General features: G+C 49.8%; 1 protein-coding gene across 1 annotated transcript in view; it reads left to right on the top strand.

Moving 5' to 3' along the window:
• VANGL1 (VANGL planar cell polarity protein 1) overlaps positions 1–14226 on the top strand; it is a 51557-nt gene extending 37331 nt beyond the window's left edge. Inside the window, exons 5-8 of the mRNA XM_032420844.1 lie at positions 2677–2810; positions 4574–4706; positions 5464–5698; positions 9743–14226. Of these exons, the coding sequence (XP_032276735.1) occupies positions 2677–2810; positions 4574–4706; positions 5464–5698; positions 9743–10003 (763 nt within the window). The 3' untranslated portion in view covers positions 10004–14226. The remainder of the gene's footprint in view (positions 1–2676; positions 2811–4573; positions 4707–5463; positions 5699–9742) is intronic.
• The last annotated feature ends 664 nt before the right edge of the window (positions 14227–14890 follow it).

The following is a 14890-nucleotide window of genomic DNA, read 5'->3' as shown; positions in this document are numbered from 1 at the left end:
CCCCGGCAAGGAAGGCCTGCCAGAGCTGGGCATGGGCAGACACCCCGTGTCCGGGCAGCACAGTGCATTGTCTGTGGTTTTGGGGTGGAGAGGTTGGGAAATAGGGCCACCAGGCTCCCATTCAGCTCTCCCTCACCCGCCTAGCAGGCCCTGGCTGAGCTAGTGGGATCCCCTGGGCTCCTCCTTGCGGCCTGGCTGAACGGAAGAGCCAGACCCAGCAACCACAAGAGGGTTTGCTTTGAAGACGGGCCTGAGAATAACCTGTGAGGTGCCTTTTAATTTTTAAATTTTGATCCTGGAAATCATTCTCTGCTGGAATCCAGGAGCTGAGAGATGATTTCATGTCCATATGGGAGCGTGGGAGGAAATATTTGCACCCCAGCATGTCTGTTGTGCATGAACTGGGACATTTCAGTGTGGAGGGGCGTCTTATCTCACCAGGCCCAGAGCCTCCAGAGAGGCACGGGGCGGGAGGTGGGGTGGGTGCTTATGAGGGCAAGTTTTTGTGTGTGCACACACGTGTCATCAGGCCCTGGAGAGTCTCTGGATAGAAGGGGGCGGTGGAGAAGAAGTGCTTGCCCCACTTTGGAAAATACCAGAGTCAGAGGTCAAGGAGGAGACTGCTGATTGGAAGCCACTGGGCAGACTTGCACGGAAGCGAAGGCTCTCGAAGGCTGTGAGACGCACACACTCCCCGGGGCCACCGGGGCTTTGGCACGGGCAGGCTTCGAGGGGGCCACGGACTTGCCCCAGTGTGGAGAGCGTCTGCCTGCAGCCAAGGGGACTTCAGCACAAAGACCTATGCCACAAAACGTCAACTCAAGGACCACTTCCCTTGCTCGGGGGGCTGCTCTTGCACTCACCCGAGTCTGGGCGTTCTGAAGCTCTTCTGTATGCTTCCCCAGCCCATGTGTATTCCAGTTAGCTGCGGTGGAGCTTAGGGTTTCTGTCTGCCTGGCTCAGGAGCAGCTCCTTGAGTCGTATCCTTGCACTCCCAGGGCTGGGCGGATGGGGGTGCTCCAGTGTGGGAGTGATGACAAGTGAGTAACTGAATGACGAGGGCTTTCAAAATGTGGGTTTGCTCTTAGGACTCTTCTACTTACATCATATAGGATTAGTCTTGCCAGATTCCCCCCGCCTCCTGTGAGTGTACGTATCGAGGTTGATACTCAGCAGCAACTGAGCGCAGATCATGGATCGAGGCGCTGTTGGGATATAAGTGAGAAGGCTGGGCCACGACTCTGCTCTCACGGAGGTTAGCTGATTGACTTCTAGATCGTTTTTAGACTTCGTGCTAAACAAGGGGAGCTGAGCAGTGGGTTGACAGAGTGTCCCACTGATAAGTTAGAGGCTGCGTTGTCTCGGTGTGAAGTGAGCGTCCCTGAGCCACGTGGAGAGTTATGGTGGTCATCCAGGCACAGAGGGCAGCCCTGTCCCGGCGCCCAGACTGTTGTAAGTAATCCTTGTCACCGCACCCACTTAGCAGGGGCTGGGAAGGAGAATATAAAGGGCAAGATAAAAAGAAATTTGTGGGGCCGGTGTCGGTACGTACACGTGCCATAGCGGCCGCACATCGCAGGGAAAGAGCACAGGTTGGAGGCTTGTAACTCCAAACTGGAGTTCTCCTGTGTGGTAGACGCGTGCCGTGTGCCGGTCAGAGACTGTCGAACCTCAGTTGTCTTACCTTGAATGATTGTGGAAGTCAGACAAGATGGTACATGAAAACCCACGCTGTATTAGTACACGTTTCTCTTTGAAGCGGTGAGTGGCCTGCATCCATGACCAACGGCAAGTTCTTCTGCCGCCAGTCGGGGAGTATGGGCGCCCTCCCGCCCCCACCCTCCCCCTTGGTGGTGTTACCTCTTCTCTGTTCCTCTGCTGCTGTCCGAGGGGCCAGACGGGTGACAGAGTAGAGGTTGCAGGACATTAGAGCAGAGAGAGTCCCCTCTGTACACCCCTGTTGTCCAAGAGACAGAAGGCCTCGCAGACCAATAAAGGCCAAAGTCTCAGCTGAGGGCTCGGGAAGGGGTGTTGCTTCCTCTGAAAGAGGGAGCTCCAGCTGGCTTGGGATCGAGAGGACAGACCCCAGAGGAGGGATCAGGATTCACCAATGTCTGCAGCCAGCATCTTTCACGTGCCCTCTGCCCTGTGTGGTTGGTTGTAGCTCATTTTGATCCATGGAGAACCCAAATCCCAGCCTTCCCTATAGCAGGGGCTGTGAGGCCTACAGGGAGACCCTGCCCTGGGACCTGAGAACCTGAATCTACACTTTGTTCTTTCGCCCATTAGCCCTGCCACCGTCTCGAAGTCTCTCGACCATTCGGGGATCCTCAGTGTCCTCTTTTGTAAACTGGGGAAAATAGGAAAGTTCTGTGCAGCCTGAACAAATCTGAGTTACAACTGATTCCTTTCTCAGCTATTGGCTAGATGGGGTGCGGTTCATGGCGCAGCCTGGGAGAAGGCCAAGAAGCCACTCGACGACTGAACTCAGTCTCACCTTTAAATTCTCATCCTGCTCTGACAAATGGTGTGGTAAAATCCAGGGGCCCGCCATGATGGGAGGTTACCCGTGGTGCTCTGCTGTCCTGCCTGACTCCAAAAGAGGATTTTTTTGGTCACTTGGGACCTGGTTCTTCAGTGAAAAAGCATTGCATTAATTTTGCCTTCTCTTCTCAGTATCCAGCGAGCAGCATTGGTGGTTCTGGAAAATTACTATAAAGATTTCACCATCTATAACCCCAATCTCCTAACAGCCTCCAAATTCCGAGCAGCCAAGCACATGGCCGGGCTGAAAGTCTACAATGTAGATGGTACGTGCCTTGAAGTGGTGTCTCTGGTTGGTGGGTGTAGGGGGCACATGTCGGGGCAACTCTTTAGCTTAAACTTTATGGTCCATTTGGTTCTTCTTCCCCTCAGTGTCCATCTTTATCGTACATTCTCAATTCAGAACAACTCTTCTCTTCTCTTCTCTCCTCTTCTCTTCTTTCTTCTCTTCCTTTTTCTTTCTTTTCTTTCTTTTTTTTTTTTTTAAGATTTTATTTATTTATTTGACAGAGAGAGAGAGACACAGCGAGAGAGGGAACACAAGCAGGGGGAGGGGGAGAGGGAGAAGCAGGCCTCCCGCTGAGCAGGGAGCCGGACATGGGGCTTGATCCCAGGACCCTGGGATCATGACCTGAGCCGAAGGCAGACGCTTAACGACTGAGCCACCCAGGCGCCCCTTTCTTTCTTTTCTTTTTTCTTTTCTTTTCTTTCTTTCTTTCTTTCTTTTTCTTTCTTTTTCTGTCTTTCAGCAAACATACTTTCAGAAGAATGTTGATTTACAGTCTACGCATGTGGGAGGTTCATTTATTTTGGGATTTTCTGATTGAAAACAATAGTGATGTGTGTTTCCTGCCTCCTGCTGGGAACATCTATGGAAAGCTGCTTTTCAAATTTTGGATAAGTTTCTCAAAGACTCAGCTCCCCAGATCCATGAAGTCAGTAACTCTCAGTAGTTCAGGCATCTGGTGAGATACTTAAAGAGATTTCTCAATCCTGGCTAGGACCTGGGGCTGAGTGGGTGGCAGGAGGCCAGAGGCCAGGCTGAGGACATCAGAGCTGCGTTTCAGGCTATCAGATACTTAAGTGCAAGGAACAAGACACAGTGTCATTTCTTGCTGGATGCCTTGGGTCAGGGCAAGAGCTTTGTAGACCCTCGAAGAGGATCATATTGTTAGCAAGTCAAGTGATTTATGGATGGTGTCAATTTTTCATGGCCATATCCTCCCCATTTTGGCGGGGGCAGATGGGGGGTACACTTTATGAGATGTGTGCTCAGTTGGGATTACCAGAGGATTGGTAAATTTCACCTGTGATCTGAAAACTTACTGAAAATTCCCACTAGCGAAACCAAGTCATTAACTAAGTAGTTGATACAGAAGAAAGCATGTGATCTGCCTTGTCCTTCTGAAAAGTTAAGGCAATCTGTGGTCAGGGGAACAGAGTGGGGAGTTCTAAGTCTGCATTTCACAAACGGGCCATATTGCAAGTCCTCAAATACTTTTTTTTTTTTTTTTATTAAGCGTTGTGACTACCGTGACATTCCAGCATGGCTTGTCGTCCTGTGCATAATCAGTGTCTCCTTATCCCTTGACTTTCTTTTTTCTCTGTCCTTGTTCTCCCCATCCCTCTCATTCTGTCTCATTGTCTTGTTGCTGAAGTGTGATGCTCCAGCTACCCTTATGGCCAAACTGAAACTTGATGTAACAGATGGTGAGTAACATCTTCAGCATTCTCTTGTGTGTTATTTTTGGCCAATATTTCATTGTCCGGCATTCTTCATCTCCTCCTGCGTTCTTTTTCCATTTGCACCAATCAGATTGGGTTTGGGGGAGATTTCCTTCCTCTCATGAGCATAGCGAATGGGAGGCAGGAGTGCTCTTCACCCTTCTGGAAGTTTCTTTTGAGATTGGTGGATATGCTTCTCAGGGGGTGGGTGGACGGTATCGACAGACCGTGGTACTCGTTTCCCGCTATGTTTTGCAGCCCCATGGCATTAAAACTGTTCTTCTTCCACTGTCCTTCCCCGAAGGCCCCAGTAACAATGCCACTGGTCAGTCCCGGGCCATGATCGCTGCAGCTGCTCGGCGCCGAGACTCAAGCCACAATGAGTTGTATTATGAAGAGGCAGAGCATGAGCGGCGGGTGAAGAAGCGAAGAGCGAGGTCTGTTTCCCGCCCCCCGCCCCCCCGCCCTGACACTTACTTAACACCCTGTCATAGCGGACTTTTTACTTTTTTTATTTTTTTTTTAACCGCTAGAATGAAATCTGAGTGTATAAACGTGAGCCGCTCAAGCCTCAGGAGTGTATCCTGCTCCGTTGTTTCTCATGCACCAGCGTGACCAGGAAGGCTTATTAAAGCGCAGATCTGAGGTTCTGGGCCCCACCTGCAAAAGTGACTTACTCACCTTTCTGTGGGGCTGGAGTTGGGCCTCAGAATTTGCATGTCTTCCAAATTCCCAGTTGATGCTGAAGCTGTTGGCCTCCGGCCCACGCTGGATTGAGGGGGATGCAGCTCTGCTTCTTTAGCACCAGCCCCCTCTCAGTGCGTGCAGAGCCTTTTGTGGCCAGATTTTGAGGAATCTTCGAGCTCTTTTCATCTAAGCCTTCGTTGTAGAGATGGAAGGATTGAAGTGAGTCCGCCAAGCTCCTTAGTGGCAGAATTGAGAACAGAGGTCAATCTCCTAGTCCCAGGGCTCCTTCCCCCTCACCCCTGTAGCCCCCCTGCCTTCCTTTCTCCCTACACCCCCCCCCCCCCCAGCCATCTGGAGTGACCGCTACGGAGGTGAGCCTTGGGTGAGCTGGCGGCAGGCTGGGACACAGAGGCGGGCAGGAGGCCTCCCAGGCCCTGAATGACCACGCTGTTGTCCGGCCTGGCAGCAGCCATCATCCTGCTGACCGTCTCGTTGCCCCCCCCCCAGGCTGGTGGTTGCGGTGGAGGAGGCCTTCATCCACATCCAGCGGCTCCAGGCCGAAGAGCAGCAGAAAGCTCCAGGGGAAGTGATGGACCCGCGGGAGGCGGCGCAGGCCATCTTCCCCTCCATGGCCCGGGCTCTGCAGAAGTACCTGCGCACCACGCGGCAGCAGCACTACCACAGCATGGAGAGCATCCTGCGGCACCTGGCCTTCTGCATCACCAACAGCATGACCCCCAAGGTGCGACCGGCCACCGAGCTCGGCACGTCCTGCTGGCGGCCGTGCCCGGGAGCGATGGACCCAGAGGCTCTCTAAAGCCCCGACTCATGAGAATTCCCGGTGCCCACTTACTTTACATGATTTTGGTGCGGTGGTTTTTTGAAATTGCCTTTTGAGAGCCTCTAGCTTCAAGCAGAGGAAAGACGTTCACAGTAGAGGCGGCAGTTAGGGGCGCTCTGTGGGCTCTGGAGCCGAGCTGATGCTTTCCAGCCTGGCTCCTCCCGCAACGAGCTGGTCACCTCGGGCAGGTCGCTTCATGGCTCTGTGCCGCACTTTCCTACTCTGTAAATGGGGGCTCGTTGTAATACCTACCTCACTGGGTTGTGGTGGGAACTAAAAGAGTTCATGTGAAGTGCTTAAAACAGTGCCTGCCGTATGGTAAGTGTCTGAATAAATGGCTCTTCTTAGTGGCAGAAAGGATACCATCACCCCGTTAGGCATTTTGGACGTCATGGGGTTAGTCTTACTTGAGTGGTCTCTTGAATTACAGTATGAGCACACTTTAGGGAGATTGCCGGAAACAGCCATGTAGCTAAGAGAGGGGTGGGGCCGAGGAAGCAGAGTAGAGTAAGGGTTAGTAAATGACCTGCCATCAGACAGAGGGGGCTTCAGATCCTGGCTCCACCAATTGATTGGGTTGTGACTTTGTAGAGGTCACTCTATATTTGTTTCTTCTTTTATAAAATGGGGATAATAGTAGCATCTCCCTGATAGGGTTGTTGCGTGAAAATTATATTCAATATGGTGACATGACATGTCGATCACATGGTAGAGAGTAAACGAGCTTGGCGTGGAGTGCACATGGAGCGGCTTTTGGTATAAGGACCCATGTTCATGGGTTGCCCTATACATGTACAGCATATGGTTGCATTGTCACCAGGAACAACCCTTAGGAAATACTCAGTTGGAATCCGTAAAGGTTTCCATATGCTTCGGCTCACTAATCCCTCTCCTAGAATCAGATACATGCACAAGTAATAACGAAGGTGATTTTTGCAAAGTAATCTGGGATAACTCCAAACTGGACATAACTTAAAAATAGAACAGTGGCTTATAAATTATGGTGTATCACCTATTAAAAATAGAAGAATCTTTGTTAGAATATTAAGTTACAAAAAACAGAATGCAAAAACGTATGGAGAGCGTGTTGCCAATGAGTACAGTATACATGTGGGAAGTGGTAGCTCGTACCACATAGAACAGAAGCCATTGTTTTCCTTTTCTCAAGATCTTTTAGTTTCCTGGTTGCTTTCATTTTCGTTTAAAAAAATGTATACTTTTCTGAATTAAAAGTAATCGATACTTTTTCTTTGTATAGAAATCCAGGCACTAAAGACAAATATAATGGGGGCCCCTGGGTGGCGCAGTCGGTTAAGCGTCCTTCTCTTGCTTTCGGCTCAGGCCGTGTTCTCAGGGTCATGGGATCGAGCCCCGTGTCAGGCTCCACGCGCAGCACAGAGTGTGCTTGGGATTCTCTCTCTCCCTCTCCCCTTCTCCCCCATGCTCACACACGTGCTCGCTCTCTCAAGTACATAAATGAATCTTTAAACAAAAGAAAAGGAAAAGGAAAATATGTGCAAAGGGAAGTTTCCATTCTCCTCCCCTAAACAGTTCTTGGTGATGAGTTGGTGTGTATGCTTTCAGAGGTGTGTGTGTGTGTTTAGAGCAGAAGTGGAAAAAAAGCAAACCACAAATGGGAGTTCATACCACACACACAACTTGGAAACTTGCTTTCTTCACTTAAAACTATCTCTGCACTGTTTTTCCCTGTCAGTACTTCCAGATCTCTGTCATACAGATCTAATTCATTCTCTTTAATAGCTGCATCTCATCCCGCTGAATACCATGATTTGTGTAACTGATGCTTACGACGCACATTTGGATTAACATCTTTCAGTAGTTTAAACCAGGGCTTGGCTGTTTTTGTTAATCAAGTTTTATTGGAACACAGCCACACCCTTTTATTTCCATATCATCTATGGCTGCTTTCTCTCTACACAGGCTGAGTTGGGCAGTCATGACAGAGTGTGGCTTGTGAAGCTGAAAATATTTATGTTAGAGAAAAGTTTGCCAACCCCTGGTCTAAACAGTGTTGCAGCGAGTGTGTTTTTCACATACATCTTTGTGCATCTGTGCAAGTATTTCCAAAGGAGAAATTTCTGGTAGAGGAACAGCTAGATCAAAGGTATAGAGACTGCCAAATTGTCCTTCCAAGGGATGTTACTCTTTTAAACACTTCTGCCTCTGGCATGATTCTGTTTATTTCCCCCACACACTTGATGTATTGGGTGTTACCATTCTTTTTACTCATTGCCCACATAAGAGGCAAAAAAAAAAAAAATTTTGTTACTTGAATTCATGTTTCATGAATTACTAATGTGGTAGAGCATCTTTTTGTTGTGTTAATTTTCTATTAATATTTATTATCCTATAAACTATCTTATTAATTTCAGTTTTCTCATTGCTGAGTTGTTTCTTTTTCTTATGATTCATAAGAGCTATTTTTGTATTAGAAGTGTGTTTAGGCATGGCTCTGCTTTCTGCCTTAAGATCTTTTCGTTTCCTGGTTGCTTTCATTTTCGTTTAAAAAAATGTATATATGCTTACAGATCAGAAATCACGTAGTTGGCGGCAGCAGTGAGGTGTGGATGGAAGGGGATACCTCGTAGAAAGTGGCCTTGAGGGGCACCTGGGTGGCTCAGATGGTTAAGCATCTGCCTTCAGCTCAGGTCATGGTCCCAGGGTCCTGGGATCGAGTCCCGCATCGGGCTCCCTGCTCCTTGGGAGCCTGCTTCTCCCTCTGCTTCTCTCTCCCTCTCTCTGTCTCTCATGAATAAATGAATAAAATCTTTAAAAAAAAAAAAAAAAAAAAGAAAGAAACTGGCCTTGACCTGTGTCTAGGACCAGAGTGACAGATCCCAGTATATCCTGTCTGAATCACTGGCTCCCTCTTTCTTCCCTTTTCTTATAGCTAAATCAGCGTATTTATTGATTTAATGCACACGCCATTGAGCTCCTATTATGTCCAGGCACATTGGAAATTCAGATTTAAAAAATAGTTCCTGCCCTCCAGGGGGGTAAATTCCAGTGCGGGGGACAGACACGCATGTCCACAATGATCGTTAGGAAAGTAGAGGTCACCCGGGAGTCAGGCCAGTGATTATAAGCACTCGGAGGAGGGTGTGTTAATCTGCCCAGAGGTTCAGGGGGTGGTCTGAGGAGAATTGAAGGCCCAAGAGGAATAATGCACGTGGACGCCGTGAGTGGGTGGGGGGTCCAAGACCTCCCACAAGCTAAGCACCGCAGGAGCAGGGGACTTGTGAGAGGGACGGGGATGTGGGCTCTGGCATCCCTTGGACCTGCCCTGTGCCCGCTTGATCCCACAGGAAATCACCATTGCCCACACTGGTTGGGCTTACCTCGTGCCATTAGATGGTTAGAGACAGCTGTGTCATCCTCGCCTCGGCCCTGTGAGGAGCTGTTACTGTCCCCATTTACAGACCAGACAAATGACTTGTCCAAAGCCACACAGCCCGTGAGTGGCAGAGCATGCATTTTTGTGCGTGCGTGCAAGTATATCCTTTTACTTGTTCAGCTTCCGGTTCCCGAGTGCCTCTCTGTGCCCGGCCCTTGCCCTGAGAAGCTTTCGGTGCGGGAGCAAGCAGACCTAGCACAGGTACAAGCGGTGACATGTGCCGTGGGGCCATGCTGTGGCCGGGCTGGTGCCTCGGCAATGGCCTCCGGGCAGACAGAGATGCCAGGCACCCCACCTGCCCGCCTCTGGTTGGAAGTTGGCAGAGGGGAGTGAGAAAAAAGTCCAAGGAGGCTTCCCTCCCCAACAAGGACTCCGTTGGGAGGGTCTGATGGGAATACGGCCTGATTCGCTGGTCTCTGTCTTGGTTTGTTGGGAAACATTTTCATCCGTATAAGATGGGTGTGCCCCTGACATCACTGCCCTTGGCACAGGGTATTTCTTCTCTGATGGCCTTTGTCCTCCTTTTTCAGGCCTTTCTAGAACGTTACCTCAGCGCGGGCCCTACCCTGCAGTATGACAAGGAGCGCTGGCTCTCTACGCAGTGGAGACTGGTTAGTGATGAGGCTGTGACTAACGGATTGCGGGATGGAATCGTTTTCGTCCTGAAATGCTTGGACTTCAGCCTCGTGGTCAATGTGAAGAAAATTCCATTCATCATCCTCTCGGAAGAGTTCATAGACCCCAAATCTCACAAATTTGTCCTTCGCCTACAGTCTGAGACATCGGTTTAAAAGTTTTATATTTGTGGCTTTATTACAAAAAAAAAAAAAAAGAATATATATAGAGAGAGATATATATGTATACCAGAGGGGCATCTTTTTTTATTATTATTCTTCATTGCTGACTGAAACTGGCAGATGATAGACCAGTATCCTTCGACCATCCGCACTTTACTTGGAAGGAAGCAGGGGATGTCCACCCTGGCAAAAAGCGACTGATGACATCTGACTTTTGTGGATGGGACTTCTCACGAAGCCGTTCCCTGGCGTTTCTGTGACAGCTGTAAACCAAAGTAGAGCAGGTGGCTCTCGGGAGCCTCGCCTTACGGCAGCTAGTCCCCGCCTTTCGTCCAGGGCCACGCCCTCCTGTTGCTTCTGGCCCGCCCCCTCGTCGACTTCCAGGGGGACGCCCCTTCACTCTATTGCGGGAAACCGGACACGGCATGTCCACATAGGTGCTTGTGTCCGTGAACATCCAGTACCACATCACCCACAGGAGCCGCGGGCCTTTCCGGAAATGCCTGCCTTCATCTTTGTTCTTTGTTGCCTTAGGTTCTGCTGAGAAAGGTCACAACAAAAAATGTGCACTAGCAGTTGACAGCTCTAAATGATTTTATTTTGTTTTCTCCCCCAAAGAGAAAACCTACCTGTCCTGTTTCTGACCGTCGGCCTAGGTTTGAGCAGGTGGCCCTTTCCTGACCCCATGATGGCGCACCCGTCTCCCTCCATCAGCCCTCCCCTGCATGCACCACACTCCCACCTGGCTGGTGGCCCTGGCCAGGAAAGCCCAGCCTGCAGAGCTGCCCTGGACCCGGCTCTCCATGTGTGCTCACGGGCTCTGTGCACTGTCTCCCGTGGGTGCCATGGATTGTTTGCATAGGGAAGCATAGCACGCCAACCAGGTCGAACACAGGGACAGCAAGCCTGCCAGATTGTCCCTTTTCGGCTGCAGCGGGAGCCCCTCCCCTCCCAGTTCTCCTCCCCACTGCTCACAGGGATGGGGGATGGGGAGGGGGTGGGGAGGACTGACGCCGCGACTCAGGGACTGGCAGGTGCAGCTTGGAGCCTCTGATTTCCCAGGGAGAGAAGTCCTCACAAAGCTTCGTGGCCTAGCTGCTCTGCCAAGGGAGACCAAACAGTGCCCACTGCAGGGACAGCTACTGCTGTCTGGTCCCTGATTTCTGACCACCATCACTGTGCAACTCATGACCTCTGCCACTTACTACCAGGGAAGGGGCTGCTTTGGCGCTGGTGTTGGAAGTCCTTGTAGTTACTGGTAAAGTGGGGGAGAGGGAATGGGTAAGCAGCAGAGCTTGGGGAAAGGAAAGGTAGGGAGCCGATCTGAGGATCCTGGGGGGCAGGTGGCAAGGCTGTGGGGGAGTTCCTGTCTGTGCCTCCATTTGCCTTCCTGTATCCACGGCCAACCTTTACAGAGTATTCGCCCTTGCTTTTCCCAGGGATCGGGGGTAGCCAATCACCTCGCTTTAGACAAGGAGGACACTGTCAGAATGCTCTTTGCGTTCGCGAGGACCCTTCCTGGTTTGTGCATTCCGAAAGCGGTGCAGTGTTTGTGTATCGTTTTTTTAAATCCAAATGGGCTTTGGATATTTGTAATACACCTGTACCTGCAAAAGTAAACAGCACTCTTGACCCAACAGCCTGCAGCTCAAAAAGATGTGTTGGAACAGAAGAAAGGAGGAGGAACCAGTCGGTATGGCGTGGAGCCAAGATGCGCTATGTAACTACGTGGTTCTGTTGGTGGAAAACACATACCATGTAACCATGGTGCTTTTGTTCTTCTTAGTTTTTGAACTGGACATTCCTTATGCTGATGATGTCTTTCTCAGGAAATATATTTTGGGAGATAGGGCAAGGATGATGAAAGCGTATGGGACTTCGGTTGGGTCACGGCTGTCATGCCCCAGGCTAAGTGTGTCAGAGGCTTCTGCACCAGGAGCCCGGCAGCTGGAGATGCCGTAAGGACTGCCTGGGGGTCGTATACAGAACATTTGGTTCATGACGATACTATTCGTCTGCGTTCTAAAATACCGTGCTTCCAAACCCTGTCTTAAGTTACCAGGCCAGAAGGGGTTAAGATAGAGTCATTGCTTTGGTGCCTGTATTCCCAGCAGGGTGAAGAAAGGTTTAAATTAAGGAATTTATTTTCTCTCTACCCCCTTCTCTCTCCCCCAGTCTTTGCATAGGAGAATGTCAGACTTTCTGAAATTATTGTTTCAGTTTTAAATTGGATATCGCTTTTTTTACCCTGACTTTGTATTGAGTCCCTTTTGAAAGAATAACAAAATAAAATGCAGGATCTTTGTATAAAGCCTTTGCACTTCCAAAATCTTAATAACTTGAGTTACTGGTGCAGTGGGAACAATGTAAATGGCATTAAAAAGATTTAGGGTTTCAGAAAGCTGCATCACCCAGTCGAACACGATGCGTTTTTATTTCAGTCCTTGGAACCAATGGGCCATTCATTTTAAAAGAGGGTGAGTTGCCCCAGGGCTAGTAAAATATGTGAGACTTCACAGTGGAGGAGGCAAGATTTCATTTGCCTTAAATGTTTATAGATTTTCTGTAACTTTCAACCTAAGTTATTAAAACGTGAATGTTAAATGTTCAGAGTAGAAGACCCTAGTGACAAGCGCATCCCCTGGGGGTGTTCTAACCGGTGGCTGACTTTGGTTCCTCAGTGTATACTTCTGAAGGTGGTGATAATTCTTAATCACCCACGAACTGAATGTTAAAACATCTGCATACTTAGAGTTGGAAGGAACTTTAAGGTTTTATAGTTTACCCATCCTTTGCATTATCAGTGAAGTCAAACGCATGATACTTTTGCTAAAGTCCATCCTAAGGTAAGCCCTTGAGAAAATGCTTGAGCAGGTTTTTGCCCGGCTGTCATCATCCCCCTTCTCCCTCTCTGTCCTTCCCTTTCACATCTACCGACAGATCGAATTCTGTTCAGAAGTGGGTGGAGGTATGTGGTTCCCGGGGAGGGGGGGGGGTGTGCGCGTCGCATTGGGGTTCTTTGCTGGAGTTGGAGCTCCTTTTCCGTGGGGAAGTGGTGGCTGGGCTGATGTTGGGGGGGGGATGAGATGAGGTGTCCCCCTCCCCTTTCACCATACTTGCGGCTTCTCTTTATTCTGCATGCATGTATTTCAAAAGGGCTGTAGCTCTGCGGCAAGCCCCCTGCCTGTCGGGATGGCAGACGTCCTTACCCTGCCCCTCCTCGTCCCACCCCCCCACACACACACCTGGGGAAGTGTTAGTCACACTGTGAAACCAAGAGAATCGGGTCCTTGGTTCACACTCCCTCTGGCCGGGTCCTGCGATGTCAGGCTCCTTCAGTGGGGACACATCCTTGGTGGTGGTATGCGTTTCCATATATGTGTGCATGGCTCTGAGTGTGATTACCCCAGGGACGGCACGTTCGTATGTTAGCCATCTGTCGCTGGTGGGTGTCCTGTCAACAGGTAACTTACGCATGTGTTCGTATGGATGAGTGTCTGTGTTTCTACCCTGTGTCCTATGGGGGAGAGATTTCCTAATGGCACCCATCTTTTGGAAGGCTGCCAGTTTACTTCTCCCTTGGCTCCTTTATTCCTCTCCCTCCGTGACACTGGCTTCTCCCCAGGAGTAAATGGCTTTAGCATAGAAGAGTCTTCTGGAAAGCTTGACATCCTGCAGGCAATCCATTAGACTCTTTCTTGCCTTAGGACCCTGTGACGTGAAAACAGCAAGAAACGGAAAGGTCAAGCTCTGTGATAATTACAGCTCCAACTTTACTACCCTGGAAGCCTTACTATGTATTTCTCAGTATAACTTAAAAATTGAGCTTCATAAGAAAACATAACACTGATGACTAAAAGTGGCACAGAAATGTTAACATAATATTTAAGTAGTCCAGCAGAGATCCTTCCTGCGATTGTAAAGTGATGTAAGTATTTCTGGTAGCGTTTATGCTTTATGGATCTTGTTACAAGAAAATAATAAATTACTACTGTGAATTTACTATGTAACCTTGTGGTCATATTCCATCATAAATAAAAGATGAATTGTTCTGAAGCCCATATTACAGTCCTTGAATGGTATTCAGTGCAGTAGTGAACCGAGGTAGTTTGGACACTACCGTGAAGTTGCCGTTTTGCACTTTATCCAAGTGGATGCTGAGACAATTAGATTGCAGAGCATGTTCTTGACAAATCGTATTCTGGTCAAGTGAGGAAGAGAAGGGTACCAATACACATTTACCCAGTATTGTGTGTTTAGGTGCTGTTCTAGAATGGGGAGTCCTTTGAGGCAGGGTTCTCTCAATTGAACAGGTGAGGAAGAGGACGATCAGAGAGGGAGGGACTTGTCCCGGGTCTCATGGCTAGTGACTGGGATTTCAAATCTAACGTCTGATTCCAGCCCCTCGCTCACTGCACCCTGAGGTGCCAATCTAAATGATCTGGCGTTTTGGAATGTGGAGAAGGAACGTGAGGACACTTAACCTGGACTCAGAACCTGGGGTGAGGGTTCCTCCGAGGTGGTGGTGGGGTCCCTTCTGTCCTTGCATTTTGCACCAGAGCTGTGGCCCCTGGGGAACCTCTCCATTGTGCAGGCGGATTTCTCGGGATTTCTAATGGAAAGAACTTGAGAATGCCCCTCCCCCAGAAAACCAGCCCTGCCAGCAGCACCACACCTGTGGTTCGGCAGGCATCCTTTGCTTTTGCCCCTCTGGCCCTCCACCCCGCCCCTGCTGGCTTGGGCAGGCAGGCATCTTGGGCCTTGGGTGCAGGGAGCTGGGCAGGGGCAGACCTGGCCTCTTCCTGAGCTGAGGAAGCCTCTTGCCCGTGCTCTGCCTCCCCGGTTAGGGTGGGAGAGGGACCACCTGCAGGCCCAGCCCCG

Source organism: Phoca vitulina, unplaced genomic scaffold (assembly GCF_004348235.1).
Source record: "Phoca vitulina isolate PV1807 unplaced genomic scaffold, GSC_HSeal_1.0 scaffold2, whole genome shotgun sequence".
Classification (NCBI taxonomy): domain Eukaryota; kingdom Metazoa; phylum Chordata; class Mammalia; order Carnivora; family Phocidae; genus Phoca; species Phoca vitulina.
The sequence above is the reverse complement of the archived record's forward strand: the minus strand, read 5'-3'. Positions and strand labels throughout refer to the sequence as shown.